Raw genomic sequence first — 14,560 nt, forward strand, 5'->3', positions numbered from 1 at the left:
GGGCTACAACACAACAGGCAAATAGAGGCGGCAGGTCCAAGGTGGAGGTTTTATAGTCACGAAGGATAAGAATGTAGCACTGAGGGGACGGATCTCTCGCCGGCCACCGAGGAGACTAAATATACCGTGAACATCAGCCAGTAACGATTTCACATTTGACTGATGAGTGAGCCTTAAAAAACATTGGACAATTGTTGTTCATTAAAATAGCAAACGTGTCAATAAAATGGGAAAACAAAAACAGCTTTAGACAGTTTTATTTCTGTTAAATAAATTAAAAGCACCAAAATATCTGATAAGTGGAAAACACAGCGCGAATGTTTCCTCAAGTACCTTTAAACATACCTTAATTTCATGACCAGAATGTGACAAAACTGAAGACAAAGCACAGTTGATCCACACAAGTGAATCAGATGATACAGTGGGATAAGACAACACTTAAAATGAGAGGTTATTGATTATATTGATTTTGTGTTTAACACAATGAGGATAGTACAAAGACAAAATAAAAAAATAAATGGCAATTGTTAAATGGTTCTCTTCAATCTCAATTACCAGGAACTATTCATTCAGGGTCACCTTTTGTCAAAATTCAGCTTGCTAAAAACAATCTGAATTTGGTGTATTGATGGCAATCAGGCAGACAAAAAAGCTATATGAGAATAGAGCAACTTCCACCCAACAGGTTTTCCTCCACGTGCCACGACTGTCAGTCTGTCAGTGTTGTCACGTTACATAATGTGCCCATATAGTCTCTGAACATTGAATCCTCTGCCGCTTGTGGAGCATCAGAGGAGAAAACCTCTGGACGCAAAAGGAAAATTAATGTCATAAACGTAAATATTGTCAGAAAACTGTGGGAAAACTAATGCTGACATCTCTAAAATTGTTAGAGGAAAACTTTTAAAGAGGAAATTATGGTCCATTATACACAGCATAGAAGTTCCTTATTTCAAACACAATGACATATTTCGCAACAGTGACTACAGAATGTCCTCAGTGGCACAAATGGGAAAGGTGCACAAAGACTGTTTCCTGCAGAGTAATGATTCTTTACCGTAAGCACACAGAAATGACTGCAGCACCTGAAACCAGAGTGGTACTCATCACAACAGTCCAAAACAACTAGAAATGAGCTTTAAGATGTGGCAGAAGTGAAGAAAAAGACATGTAAACAAACACTGACATCAACAGTACCACCTTCATGACAAGCGTGACAAACTGTAGACGTCATCACAGATTTGCGTCACCATACCGACAGTCAAAAACCCATGTAACAAGAAAACGATCACTATTTACACCATTTAAGACATCAATGACCACGGAAGGCAACTCCACCACTTGATTCCTGTCAACCAGGAAGTTAGTGTGTTAACATACTTGTTTTGGAAATCAGGAACTGGCAAAACGAGATGCAAGACTCACGCTGGAGTCACACAAAAACGGCAAACATTCACAACACAGAGTTTTCCATAACAAACAGAATGATTTACAAAAAAAAAAGCAATGAATATTTTAAAACCAATGCAAAAACAATATTGTAGAAGAGACCAGAAACTGTGCTAATGGTGCAAACGTAGAAGAAAAAATATATATAAATAACAGTTAAAGTACAATGAGTATGGTAAGAGATAGTTCTTGAAGATTTCTATAATATTGTCCCCTCAGATAAAATAGATGATTGTCATCAATTATCTAAAGCTTAAACACTCAGTGAATCATTTACACATTTATCCCATTTCAGAACCTTTGATTTTATGCTTTCTACTAGTATTCAGTCTATGTCTTAAAACTTCAGTAACTCTCCTTTTCTTTAGTGTAATTGAGCCTTTTCGCTTAGCATCTACTGATACGTAGTGTTTTCACATTCTTTCCAATCACTGTTCAGGGGTTGTTTTGGCATCATCACCTACACTAAAATGTGTCAGCTGAGGACAAGGACAACTCTCGTCTGGAGACACAGGGCCTTAAGGTCATAAGAAAGTGCATAGGCATCAGTTCAAACCTATCAAGTGCTTCCTAATCCAGTGGCCCACAGTTCAAATGAAGTCTTGAGTTCCTCTCACATAATAAGTTGTGAATATGTAGAGTGCAAAACTGCTGCACTGGTCTCCAATCGATGACAAAGTAACATTTAGATCAGGTCCAACAGTAAGCCAGGTTGGGAATTGATCCGGTACCATCGATCTCGGTTATTCCTCGTCTCCTGCCATTAGGAAACCCAGGATGAAGTCGATGCCTTTCTGCCGTTCGTGTGGCGTCTGCCTACCCATCAGGTTGGGAGGGGGGCGGATGAGGAGGCTAGCAAAGAGTGTAGCTGAAGGAAGAAGACCAGGACAACGAGGTCAAAAAAAATACATGTTCTGCATTACCAGCAGGCATATTTTGTGAAGATAAAATACACCATCAAAACATTCATGTAACTGTAGTAAACCCTTGTGGTTTTGTCAGGATAGTTAGCAGAATGGCAACCATATGGATGATGGGTAAAAACCCTGACTAACAGAAAATGTAAAGGAAATAGGAGAGTAAATCAAGGTCCAGTACATTAGTCTGATATCTAAATCGCTTCAGATGTGCACTCTGAAGACTGGTTACTAAAACATCATCTCAAACGATGGGCCCCGTCAAATACGTATTTGTATTGTTGATGAAATGTAATACTGGCACCCAAGTGCAGTATTTCTTTTTTTTTTACATTTACATCAAATAATATTGTAAACATTGCCAGCCTAATGTTGTTTTGTCTCGTGTATCGTCACTATTGGTCCGATGTTGTAAAGCAGTTACTGCTGCTGGATTAATTTTGTTACCTGATTGTTTGTATTCATATAATAAATACAACAAACACAGAGCAACACATGCGACAACCTCTTTACACCACAATATTCTTATTTTTCTATACAGGTTGTGCTATATTGTTCAAAATTATTGAGACCTGTGCGCATCATGAACATTAAACCAGCTGTTCAGTGAGTGTAGTGAAGATTACGTAAGAGGCTATTTCATACCTATGAGGCTGGCCGTTAGGTTGTTGTTGTGCGCGTGCTTGAGAAGCTCCTTCAGAAAAGCCATTAAGTACCGAAACACGTTGCGGTGAGCTCGGGGCAACTGGGAGATCAACTGTCAAAGGTAGAGAAAGATTAGTCACAAACATTACTGTATGCAGCACATCCTGGGATAATGCCAAGATAAAAACAGAGGTACACTCTTTACTACATAGCTGTATTAAAAAAAAAAACTTTATCAAATTGGTATACATCATACAGATAACTACAAATTCCACAGCAGCACATTGCTGTTCCCTCGTGCACACACTCTTGTCTGCGTCGCCAAACTATGGCCGCCATCAACTGAAGGTAATGATACACTGACTATGCACAAGTATCACATACAGCCTCATTTGAAAAAAAAATCAAAAGATATAGTCACCGCACCTGTTTGCAGAGGCGGCTGTCATGAGCGCAGTCGAGGCACCGTTGGTAGAGTTCATAACACACCACTGGCTCTGGCAAGGCCTCCAAGAAGATCAACAGAGCCTCAGCGACAGAGTGGTTACAACCAGCTACATGAACAGTTTAGGAAGAACAAGCAAATATGGAGGGTTATATAACTATACTGAGAGGAAGGGTTACATATAACTCTGATCTAACACCACAAGGTCACATGATAACTGCTACTATTGCTATAAATACCACGATAATGCTATAAACACTGACAAATCAGGGCCCATGAGTTGATTGACTTAGTTTGCAAGTGTGCATTGCTGCTCTCCGTCTTTTATTTAATGCGACGTTCGACATTTCCGTGATTGCAGGACTGGGTCTTGGGGGAAAACGGCTCCATAAAGGATACAGATGGAGTCTGGGATGGTGGTGTCCAGACAGTCTATGATGCTCTGCAGCTCTTCTTGTAGTCCTGGTGTCTGGAACAAGTCCTCCTGGGAGGCACACAGAGGCAACCGGGGAACATTTACGTAAGAAGAGTTCATTAAGAAAAGTGTGGCTTGTAAATCATCATATAATGAGGAATATAACCTGAAATGAACTTCACTTCAGTCTTGCATTAATCCATTAGCAAACCAAGTATTTTCTCTTCAGGGAGACGAGTAAACTTAGTTGTTTCTGCAACTAAAACCAGTGTACCTGAATGTAACTGTGCAGACAGAGACCTTCATAGGGCTCCATTTTGTATTTGTTCATCAACAGGACAATAAGGTCGTAACTTAGGTTTGCACCCAACATTAAAAAGCATATTTCTTTGTACATGAGGAACACTTTTCTCACAGGATCTCAAAAATTACACTAACCATTTTTTTCCCCGTCAAAATAAACAAAAATAATTGATCATGCAAAAAAAGATTTCCCCTCACTAAACCAGCAGTGTCTTTGCAAAATGTCTCAATCCAAAAATTGCCCTTATGTGAATAATGCATCGTCACAAAACTCGAAACGTGGCAATTTTTACTTCTTTAAAGAAAACATTTAAGATAAAGCACATACACAAGTAATGCAACTCCTGCTTAAAAGTTACAAACCCTAACATAAAAACATATCAATAAACTACGTCCCCTAAAATGTTGTGATTCACCGGTCTCATCAACTCTCATGACAGACATCCGTTGAGGGTGACAGTATCTGATTGGTTGTGGCCAGGATACAACCAGTTGACACAAGTTAGTATTTTATTAGTTGTTGTTGCACTCTCACCTGCTCACAGGACTTTGTGAAGAGATGGTTGACAAGAATCCAGACTTCTTTGGGGATCTTTAGAGGTTTGTCCTCGGTACTTGCACCATCCACCATCAGGAAACTCACCTTTGACTTTTCCTGATGAGAGATAACTGTCACTTTATTGTATACTAACAAATAGTAGTGACATTCAATCATTTCCTGGAATAATAAACCAATATTCCCCCATTAATTTAACTAAAAGCGTGGCATTATTGCCATGCTGCGTGATTCTAGAGTGACCGCACATGAGACATCTCGTCAATTATTGATGGAATAGGACCTAAAGTGAGGTCAGGGTTATTTCTAAGGTCTGGAAACTGAAATGACAGAGAAACATTAATAAAAAGGGCTGCATATCACTTTCCTTTTGTCACTGTAAATTGATTCCCTAAAATAACGAGACATTCAAAAATAACAACAATTAGTGAGGCTGCGAAGAAATGCAGTGCAAACTGGAGTGGGCCTTTAATGGGTGGACAATGCCAACATGCATAATTAATGAAATATTCTTTTGGTCGGTGCGGTCAGGGATACCTGCTGTGAAATAGGATTCAGTCTGTTTCATTGGACTGGTGCACCCCTCCCCCAATGGGCCAGGGAGTTTTAAGGGGTGACTGATCCGCACACACAGATTATTACTAAGCTGGCACGGTCTGGTTTATGATTGCCTGTGGGTTAACAATTGTTGGGCTTATTAGCGTTCTGAAATGTAGAGTATGCACGGATTCAATTTTCTGATTAGTTAGTGAAGCCACTTCTGAGTCAACCTGAGGGCGCAATATTGTAGCCGATATTTACTGCAAGTTAAAGGAATAGTCTAACATTTGAGTAAGTACGCTTTGTTACCTTCTTTACAAGAGTTAGATGTTTGATTCCCCCCTTGTGACTGTGCATTGAGTATGGAACTAGAGCTAGGAGAAGATCCAAGTGTAGCATGAAGACTGAAAGCAGGGTGAAACAGCTCGCTTGGCTCTCTCCAACATTACAAAAGACACAGACAGAAACCTTTGAAGCTTAATAATTGTTGTTTGCAGCATTTTGTGGTTGGCTAAGCCTTCAAAACTCATGGATCTGTGACTGAAACTGGACGTCTTGAACCAGATCTCATGTCTCATTGTTACCCAAAGCAACAGGCCCGCACAAACAGAGCCCCTTGAATTGTTTTAACATGGGGAAAACCACCTCAATCTCAGAAAATATAAAGTATGTATTCCAAGATGTGCTTTACTTTTTGATGGTTGGACAGGCGAATAACAATTTTAAAGTAGATGGCACAACCATTTTATGCATAAGTCTATTTCAAATATATATTTCTACTCCAGCATGTTCAACTTTATGGTTAAAGTTAGACATTAACAGGATGTAGTCCACACTGTGGCGTCATTTCCTAACATGAATGACTCAAGCTCAAGTAATACTAGAACTAATTTATCTTTACGACATCAGCGACTTAAGGAAGGTCAATAAAGCGTCATAATGCACATGTTTGGTCTTGAAACTAAGATAATATTGACCCTGATTTGCTTGACAGCAGATCTGTATTGAGCTAATGTTTTACCTTTTCCATGTAGCTGTCATCTCCCTGAGCAAGAGGTCAGCCCACAACCACAGTGAAGAGTTGGAAAGAATGATCAAGGCAATTAGAGGCGATGAAAGGAAACAAAAGAAGAAAGAACAAAGTAGATAGAAGTATGCATGAACACAGAATCACAAGATATTATGGATTGTTCTTGCATAAATCAAATTTACGAGGCCAGTAGGAAAAGGAAATAGTTTATGTAGAAATAAAAAGGAGTGCTGAATGATAGTATATTCCAAAGCAAGATCAGATTAAGTCAAAAACCGCACTATGGACAGAGGTGAATGTGTGAAGACCAGAGGAGTCTATTTATGTAAGCACCAACATGGGCCTAACCTGAGTCAGTTGTCCCTGTTCTTCAGGAGCTCCCTTCCTATGTTTTTGCCACTTCCTTGTTCCCTTGGCAACTTTTGGCCAGAAATATACAGGTTGAGACATTTTAGTTCGCTCCAAATATAGTCCTCTCTCTGTGACCGAGTTTAGCCTGAGGGAGTGAACAAGTTCTCACGTGTCCCTGCTTAGATTTCAGGTGTTAAATAGCTACAGAGTGAGGCACAGCCATCACATAAACATCTCGGCTGAAGTGGTCTGTGTAGAAGATGGTCTATGTTTTACGATCAGAGTCAGTTAGCTTCAAATATCCTGATGGAAATAATATGTTCTTCTTCACAATGCTTATTACTTTTAATATGTATGTGTTGGCGTTCCCTTTTTCTCACCAGGTCAATTAGTTTGGTGATGGGGATCTCTCTGATGGGCTTCTTCATCCGGCAAAGAGCCTCCAGTGAGGTGCCAAAGCAGCTGGGCAGGTAGTTGCCAGAGATGGTAATGAAGTAGTCTTTGCCACGGTCCAGATGGAGCACCAGAATGTCCTCAATGGTGTCCTCTCCAGAGTTCAGCAGCGTGACAGAGTCTTTACTGACATACACCTCCAGGTAGATCTCCAAGGTCTCGTCTGTTCAGCAGGATAAGTCAAGGTTTAAATGAAACAAAACCAAAAGGGTGAATGGAATGACGCTCCACAACAGTCAAATGACACTAGTACAGCAGCACATGTGGGACATACAACATTACAATGTTTCTTGAAGAAGTACGACTGAATTTATAATCTGCCTCTTACATTCCATCCTCAATGACTCTAATACTACACGATCACGGATACAAAATGTCAAGGCAACAATCAAAATAGAAAAGGGAGTTATTCAGACTTACTCGGCTCTAGGAATCCATCGCTAGGCTCGGCACGGAGCCAAGGCTTACAGTACTGCGAGTCATTGAGTTTGGGGATGAAGGCAAAGTGACAGGGGACCTGGCCGTCATTTGTTATTTGGAAGGGCTCCTTCTGAAGCTGCCGGAATTTTACATTCCCAAATGTAAACTGCATGACAGGGAAACGAGAAGAAGCATTAACGACAGATTCACCGGAATCTTAAATCATACTAATTTGAGGAGAAATTACAACAAGCTACTCAGTTTATATGGTTATCAGTGGTTTGTGCCTGAGAGGATACCATTGAAGAAGGAACTCAAGACCGATCCTCAGCATAATGAGTGTATTGATGTTAAAGGACTTTATTTATACCTCTCTCCTGTTCAGAATTACGGATGGAAGGAAATCATTCTCCATTCTGTCCATCGCCCGAACAATCTCCTCAAACACCTTTTTGTAGCGCTGCTCATTTACCACCTTAACCTGTACACAACCACGAGAGGTCCTATTTATCAGCACGAATAGCAGAGCCTCGCATGTTTGAACAAAGTCAGTTATGGGTTGTTGTTTATGATTTGAAACATAGCTTCTTACCCCAACATTGAAGAGAGCACTGACAGGCTTGTGGTCACTAGTTTGCAGTTCCATGTGACTGCGATAATTGAGCTGCTTGACATCGTTTCCTCTCCATAGGATTCTGTCACACCAAGCTGGGACACGGCACTTCCCACTGCAGGAAACAGCCACAGGTTCAGAGCCAAAATCTGTGTTAGTATAACGATGAAGCTGGAAAAAAAACTTCCCTACTGGCAAAATGTTATCAGAATTCCAAAGAAGAAAAAACTAAACTGAGGGCAAGTTGGCAATAACAAAACAAATCCTGGACTAAGTTTGAGAATTATATTTCAAAAAATTTAAAAGAGGATACAAGATATATGGATATGTTTTTACCTTGAATCCCATCGATCCGTTTTGGGGTCATACTTGTATGTGGGAATGAAGGTGATCTCTCCCTCCATGAAGTCTGTGAAGGCTCTCTTTGTCTGCCTCTGAATGTTTAACTACACAATGACAACATATATTATTTGGTGAACGAGTTTTACATTAAGGGCTGGGCTATAAATCAATATAATAATTGTTGTCTTTTATAGAATCATATTGTGAAGAAATCAGATATCATGATTCAGTGCATTGTCTAAATTAAGAAGCAGATACCAACTCAAATTTCTCAGAAACTCTGATAAAATGAGAAAGAACATTTCATGTTGAATATTAATTAACATAGGACAAGAGTATACAGAATCAGACCTTACCATGTGGTCATTTCATATGGACAATTTATTTCGGGATATGAATTAAGCTTTAACATGATTGATGAATTGAAAAAAATGAAGTAACTCGCTGTTGAATTGAAGTTAATAGAAGCCAGCTTTAACAACAGTAACACTATATCAAAATCAGTTTACAAACTCTCAAACAACTCGTGTATATATATATATATATATATATATATATATATATATATATATATATATATATATATATATATATATATATATATATATATATATATATATATATATATATATAATTCAGTTGTATAAAAATTGAAAACTTTAGCTTATTGTAGCAACCGAAGCAATAGCGCCAATAGTTCGTCTGTGTCTTTAAAGTTAAGTCTCTTACCTGATCAACCATTTGAAGCTTTTTTAGCTCGTTCTGAGAAATGTGCTGTTTGACCTCAGCAGCATTGTACAAGAACAGACGATAGTTTAGATCCCCGAGCCAGATTACTACCCTGAAACACAAACGAGACAGAGGGAGTTAAAAATAAAGGAATGCTGGAAATATGAAAAAGTCATTTGTTTCATGTAAAAATTCACAATAAAACCCTATCATCATGACGCAAGCACAACCAATGACTGTGAAATATTTGCACATTAGTTCAATGTTCTCACTCTGGACATGAATCACTGAAGGACTCACTCGTGCTTGACAATACTGAGAGGGGGGTGGTCCAGTAAGTGGAAGGTCATGCGGGCACAGATGTCTTTATAGTCCTGGTTGCGGCGCTCAAAGTCTTCCACGTGTGCTGCTAGATGGGAGTTGACGATGCAGAAGCTAGTGTTATGGAAAACAAACCTCACTGCAACACCTCCTTTGTTCCCCTGAAAAAAATCAAACAAAAAGAAGGTCAGACTGTCAGTTAATACAGTCCCCTGCTATGATTGTTAGGAATACGGTTTGTGTAACATGCTTAATAATAAATAAATCAAACAGAAGTGCAGAACTGTTTTTACTTATATTTCTGCTGCACAAAATACATGGCACAGTTATCCTTTGATTGTTTATCAATGTGTATTTTGAGGCAGTGTTGTGAGTTCAGTGTGAACAAACCATTTTCCCCATGATTCCTGTCCCCACATGCTCTGCAGCCACTTCTTTTATATGATTCTTGTGAATCTTTTTCACAAAAACCACAAGCATCATCCCAACAAGGCGTATGATTCGGACCTAAAGACATAAAAAAAAAGCAAGTGAGCACATTTACGATACGATTTTGTCCAACCAAATTCTTAATGGTCAGACGGGATGGGAAGGATGGGATTGACGCAGACAACATGTGAAGTAATCAAGTTCCTATTTTTCTAAGTCAAAATGTACGTGTGATAAATTGTTATAAAGAATAATTCCATTGAGCAACTGGGTGTGAGGAAGAGGGGAGGATTGCACGACTGAAAGACATAACAAGAGAAGACTCAAGACATTGAGAGTGGTTTCGACACGGGACATAGTCCGGTACGCCGCTGAGGACAATATAACAATTATTTATGAGCATTCGGTAATGTACTCAAATTGAGTAAATAATTAAGCTGTTGCTATGCACTGCTAATAATCCTGCAATAAATATATAATCTGCATTTAAAGCAAAGTAGTCCTGAAAGTTTATCATATGAGAGTAGTGAAGTGTACTCATGGTTGTAAAACGTTTTAGAGCGTATTCCTCACTGTTTAAACATATCCTGGCACCTTACCAAGAGCCAATGTCCATTAGAGGAAAGCTGCCATTAACTGACGCGACTGATAGCTGCATTTGGCCAAAAGAGCGTCTCAATCGAGTGGAGTTGTGAGTGGAAGCGAGGTAGACGTCAGGACAGACAGCAGTGAGAGAGCCAGGCGAGTTCCCTCGACACCAGCTAAAACGTATCCATCCATCCATCCAATGCATTTAGGCTATCAGCTAGAAATCTAGACAGTATTCATTCACAGTAAATTGCTTTATTTATAAATCACACTTTTATCCAATTTGCAATATATTTACTCATTCATATACAAATATGATGATCAGAGGCAAATCTATTGTTATTATTTGCCAAAGGAAACATGGAAAAATTTGACAGGAGGAATTGGGTGTAAAGTATACATTTTTTGCTACTGACCTTCTTGTACTTGGCTTTTGGGTGCAAGCTCCTCTCCATTGCTTCCACCCACAGCTGTTCCTTGGATGAGTCCATGTAGAAGAAAGCTTCAGTGCTCAAGTCCAATTCTTGAAAACTAAAGTCATAAAACAAGCCACCTTATTATTCGGTGTTTTGAAGCAAGAGCAGCGGACAATATGCATTACTTCATCAGAAAAGGTCCTGTATGATAAACTCTCACTGACCCCAGAGCATAAAGATCAGGAGGTTCTGCGTCACAGCAGAGCCACGGCTCAAGGCTGCTGTCTGGAGCCTGGCCATTCACGTTCCACGTACCGGTGAAAAACCTAACAATCAACAACAAAAATCAGTATTGATGTACAGCGTAAGGTTATTGTATACATCTACAGTGTTTTGTAATTTTGATATCAATAAATTAAAACAATATGCAGAATGAGGAAGCTCCTCTCACCTGAAGTTGTGCATGTCCACATACTCTCTCTCCCTCTTACCCAGGCGGTGTTTAATGTGGTATTCTCTTTGTCCTGCCTGGCTGGAAAACATGGCTTGCCTCATGCTGTTGGTGGTGGGGCTGTCGCACCAAGACGATGGCCTGTCCATGCTGTCATACCCTGACCTAAAACTACTGGAATGGAAACAGTAAGTAGTTTTTAGCACTGGAAATATTTTGGATGGATTCCAATTTGGGATAATGAGCTAGTCCAATATAAACTATATTCAGCCAGTTTCCAGTGTTTCCTGTTAACATGAAAGGTGTCATGATGTCAACTTACTCTGGTTTAGAGTTGTCTTTGGACTGTAGGGAAACAGCTCTGTCTTTAGGGATTGGAGGCAGAGGATTGGATGGAGTGGAGGAGGCTTTGCGTGGAGGTAGAGGGGGAACCGGAGGAGGCTCCCTTACAGCAACTATGCGATTCTGATGGTTCTTCTTTTCCTCCACTTTGAGAGCGTGATTGAAGTTGTCCTCAAAGCCAAAGTCTGAGGCAAGTGTTTGACCTGGATCTTCAAAAAACAGAAGGTTCAATCAAACTTTGGGCTTTGTTTTCAATCGAGCTATCATTTATGCTTTCTTTACTGTTGTATTTGTGTAAATGTAAACACAGCGTATTTGTATATTACCTGTGTTAGTCTGGTTTGTTGACCTGCTATTGTTGAGCTTGGGCGGCAGTGCATTGGTAGATTTGGGTGGGTTGACTGCAGAGCCCACAGAGTTAGCCGTCTTGTTTGCTCTTTGGGGTGGGATGGGAACATGACTTCTAAGGGCTGTTGGTGCATGGGGCTCCATCGCTTTGGGTTTTGTGAGTTTGGATTCAACTGAAAGTATTTAAAAGTATTGTCAGAAGGAAACACACAATAATCAAGAAAAAATTTAAAAAAATAAGTTATCCTGTATTAATCCTCATGGGGGTCTCAGCATCTTTTCCAGGGATCACTTTACAAAACAAAACAATAAAATGGACAATAGCTTGCCCAAGATGGAACCTAATATTTCGTAATAAACCTTTGACTTGAGAAGTAATTCACATCCTGTTTCAGCTGAACTCTCAGAATGTAAATATAAACAAAGTAGACCAACACCCAGAAGAGCAATGCCGACATTACACAAGGTAGATTATACCAGTTGATACGTGACATGTTGATATAAAGACCGAACAGGACACAGTTCCAATGTAGAAGTGCTGACGACTAGGATGTTAGAATTAAAGTATAGAAAGAAAAACGGCTCACTTAAGGCTGGATGATTAACTTCAATTTAAAATGTAATAATCGTCTTTTACTGGAATCACATGAAGATATCTTGAGACATTTACGTTGTCTAAATAGATTTTTAAAAAGCACATTAAATAATTTTAATTGATATGAATTCCATTTATGGGACTATCCCATTGTATATAGTTTTAAATATATATTTATTGTTATGGACATATAAAATGACCTATAATGGGATAGAAGATTTTTATCATATTGGCCAGGCCTAAGCTTACCAGTCGACGATGTTATTATTTCTTCATTGTGTTGTTTAGTGAGAATGAGGAAGCAACTAAAACGTGGATTTAATAGCCGGAGTTTAACTTTACATCAGAATTGCAAATTTGCAAAACCAATGTAAAAAAGGTTTTGTCTTTATTTACTTACCATGTAAATAAAGACAACCACGGGAACTTTTGTAGATTACTAGTTTAATACAAACCAGTCAGGACATATGAACACTTTAACAACTTCTCAATATTGTGTTCTCTCAATTAACAAGTATGAGGTACATGGCTAAAAATCACATGTAACAATTAAAGCATAATGACGCAAGTCTTTGGCAGTTTTAAAAAGGTCAATCTTAATGATTATTTTTAAGTGGCAGCCAAGTGACTCGCTCCACTAGTGTGTGGGTGGCGAGTATACACAGGAAATCAGCGAGCGCCGTAATCTACCCAGGGTGAATAAATGTTAGATGAGCGATTCAATAATTAATCATCCGACTGCTCTCATCTACTGAAAGACAGTGACGGCTTACCTTGTTGCTGAGCACTCTTCACCTGGGTTAAGAAAGTCTGAGTTCGATCATCATCCTGGAATTCCAACAGCAGCTCTGGAGCACTTTCTCCTTTGATTCGTATCCTAACTCCGGCTTGAGAGGGGTACAGAATTCACAAACACTTACACACATGTTGATACCGTAAGACTTCGCAAACACATTAGAAATGCAGCCTGTCTAGAAAACAAAGCAAAGTGAATTAATAGTGATCCAACTCAACATTCTCTCAGAGAGGCCCGGTAACCAATGACCAGCCTGTGCTACTAAATAAAAGACATTTGGCTGAAGGCCTGCTCTAAAAATGGGGCTGTGTTGCAATAAATGCCATGTTTCAGCTCGCCTTGGTTCCCAAAATACAAGTCCATTTTATTCTTGCCAGCTTGCTTTAATCCCCCTTTTTTATAACAAAACAGGGAGAGGAATACATTTAATCTAAAGAGAGGTAAAACATACTTACAAGCTAATGAGAAGTTAATAAGAAGAGCCTCTTCAGCCTCTGAAATGAAGAGAAGAGAGAGCTTAAACGGTGCCCAGGCAGTTCAAAGGTATTGTGGGAGGAAACCATAGGTCTTGTAAATAATTTCAATAGGCTCAATTTGATGCCGGTGAGATATTTAAATGTTGTCCTTCCAGGTGCAAAGTACACCACTGTGCACTCCTACGGTTAAAGAATGTGAGGAGAGGATCAACTTTATAAAGATGTGGTCTATTGGACAGGAATCTCAAAAAATGTTGATGCATACATATCTGAAATGGCTTGTAGCAGCTGGCGACTTAAAAGTAATCAGTCAAAACAGTAAACATTGTGAATTTTATTATAAGGATATTTAAAGTTACATACCTCGCACAATTTCAAAATGACCATTGATGGGTATAGACAGCTGAGCCACTGGACGAGACACAACAGCATCAGGGGTGGCCAAAACACCCAATCTGGATAAGAGCAGCACAGAGTCCCACTTAACATGAGGTCTGTCATGTTTCATATGATGTAAGTCTATCAAAAAATCATCTAAAACATAAAGCGTATGCAGACAGTCAGCAGAAATTTTCTTGCAATTCAAATGT

At 39.3% G+C, this 14,560-nt stretch overlaps 1 protein-coding gene across 4 annotated transcripts; it reads right to left on the bottom strand.

The window, feature by feature from the left end:
* Positions 1 to 241: 241 nt before the first annotated feature.
* On the bottom strand, positions 242 to 13,579 carry ocrl (OCRL inositol polyphosphate-5-phosphatase). Of its 4 annotated transcripts, none has more exons than XM_068591627.1 (20): positions 13,472 to 13,579; positions 12,082 to 12,276; positions 11,736 to 11,964; positions 11,414 to 11,584; positions 11,187 to 11,288; positions 10,963 to 11,077; positions 9,920 to 10,036; positions 9,509 to 9,690; positions 9,209 to 9,320; positions 8,474 to 8,583; positions 8,117 to 8,252; positions 7,895 to 8,005; positions 7,525 to 7,690; positions 7,032 to 7,267; positions 6,292 to 6,315; positions 4,710 to 4,829; positions 3,856 to 3,940; positions 3,438 to 3,565; positions 3,012 to 3,123; positions 242 to 2,317 (listed from the first exon to the last, which is right to left on the bottom strand). In XM_068591627.1, exons 2-20 carry the CDS (start codon positions 12,245 to 12,247, stop codon positions 2,193 to 2,195), a joined length of 2,547 nt encoding a protein of 848 aa, XP_068447728.1. In that variant the 5' UTR covers positions 12,248 to 12,276; positions 13,472 to 13,579; the 3' UTR covers positions 242 to 2,192. The 4 variants fall into 4 exon arrangements, with proteins under 4 accessions (XP_068447728.1, XP_068447718.1, XP_068447748.1 ...); XM_068591617.1 differs by having other exon boundaries at positions 11,414 to 11,587; XM_068591647.1 differs by lacking the exon at positions 6,292 to 6,315.
* Positions 13,580 to 14,560: the final 981 nt, after the last annotated feature.

The sequence above is a fragment of the Clinocottus analis genome, unplaced genomic scaffold, assembly GCF_023055335.1.
Source record: "Clinocottus analis isolate CAN_PGR_092001 unplaced genomic scaffold, fCliAna1.0.p SCAF_10, whole genome shotgun sequence".
In the NCBI taxonomy this organism is placed as follows: domain Eukaryota; kingdom Metazoa; phylum Chordata; class Actinopteri; order Perciformes; family Cottidae; genus Clinocottus; species Clinocottus analis.

What these genes read in the sequence shown, in the direction of transcription:
- ocrl (XM_068591617.1), bottom strand. Translation starts at nt 12,247, where the DNA reads ATGGAGCCCCATGCACCAACAGCCCTTAGAAGTCATGTTCCCATCCCA. An exon ending in AACAAACCAGACTAACACAG is followed by an intron (nt 11,965 to 12,081) that starts GTAATATACAAA and finishes TGTTTTTTGAAG; the next exon opens with ATCCAGGTCAAACACTTGCC. An exon ending in CCTGATCTTTATGCTCTGGG is followed by an intron (nt 11,078 to 11,186) that starts GTCAGTGAGAGT and finishes TTATGACTTTAG; the next exon opens with TTTTCAAGAATTGGACTTGA.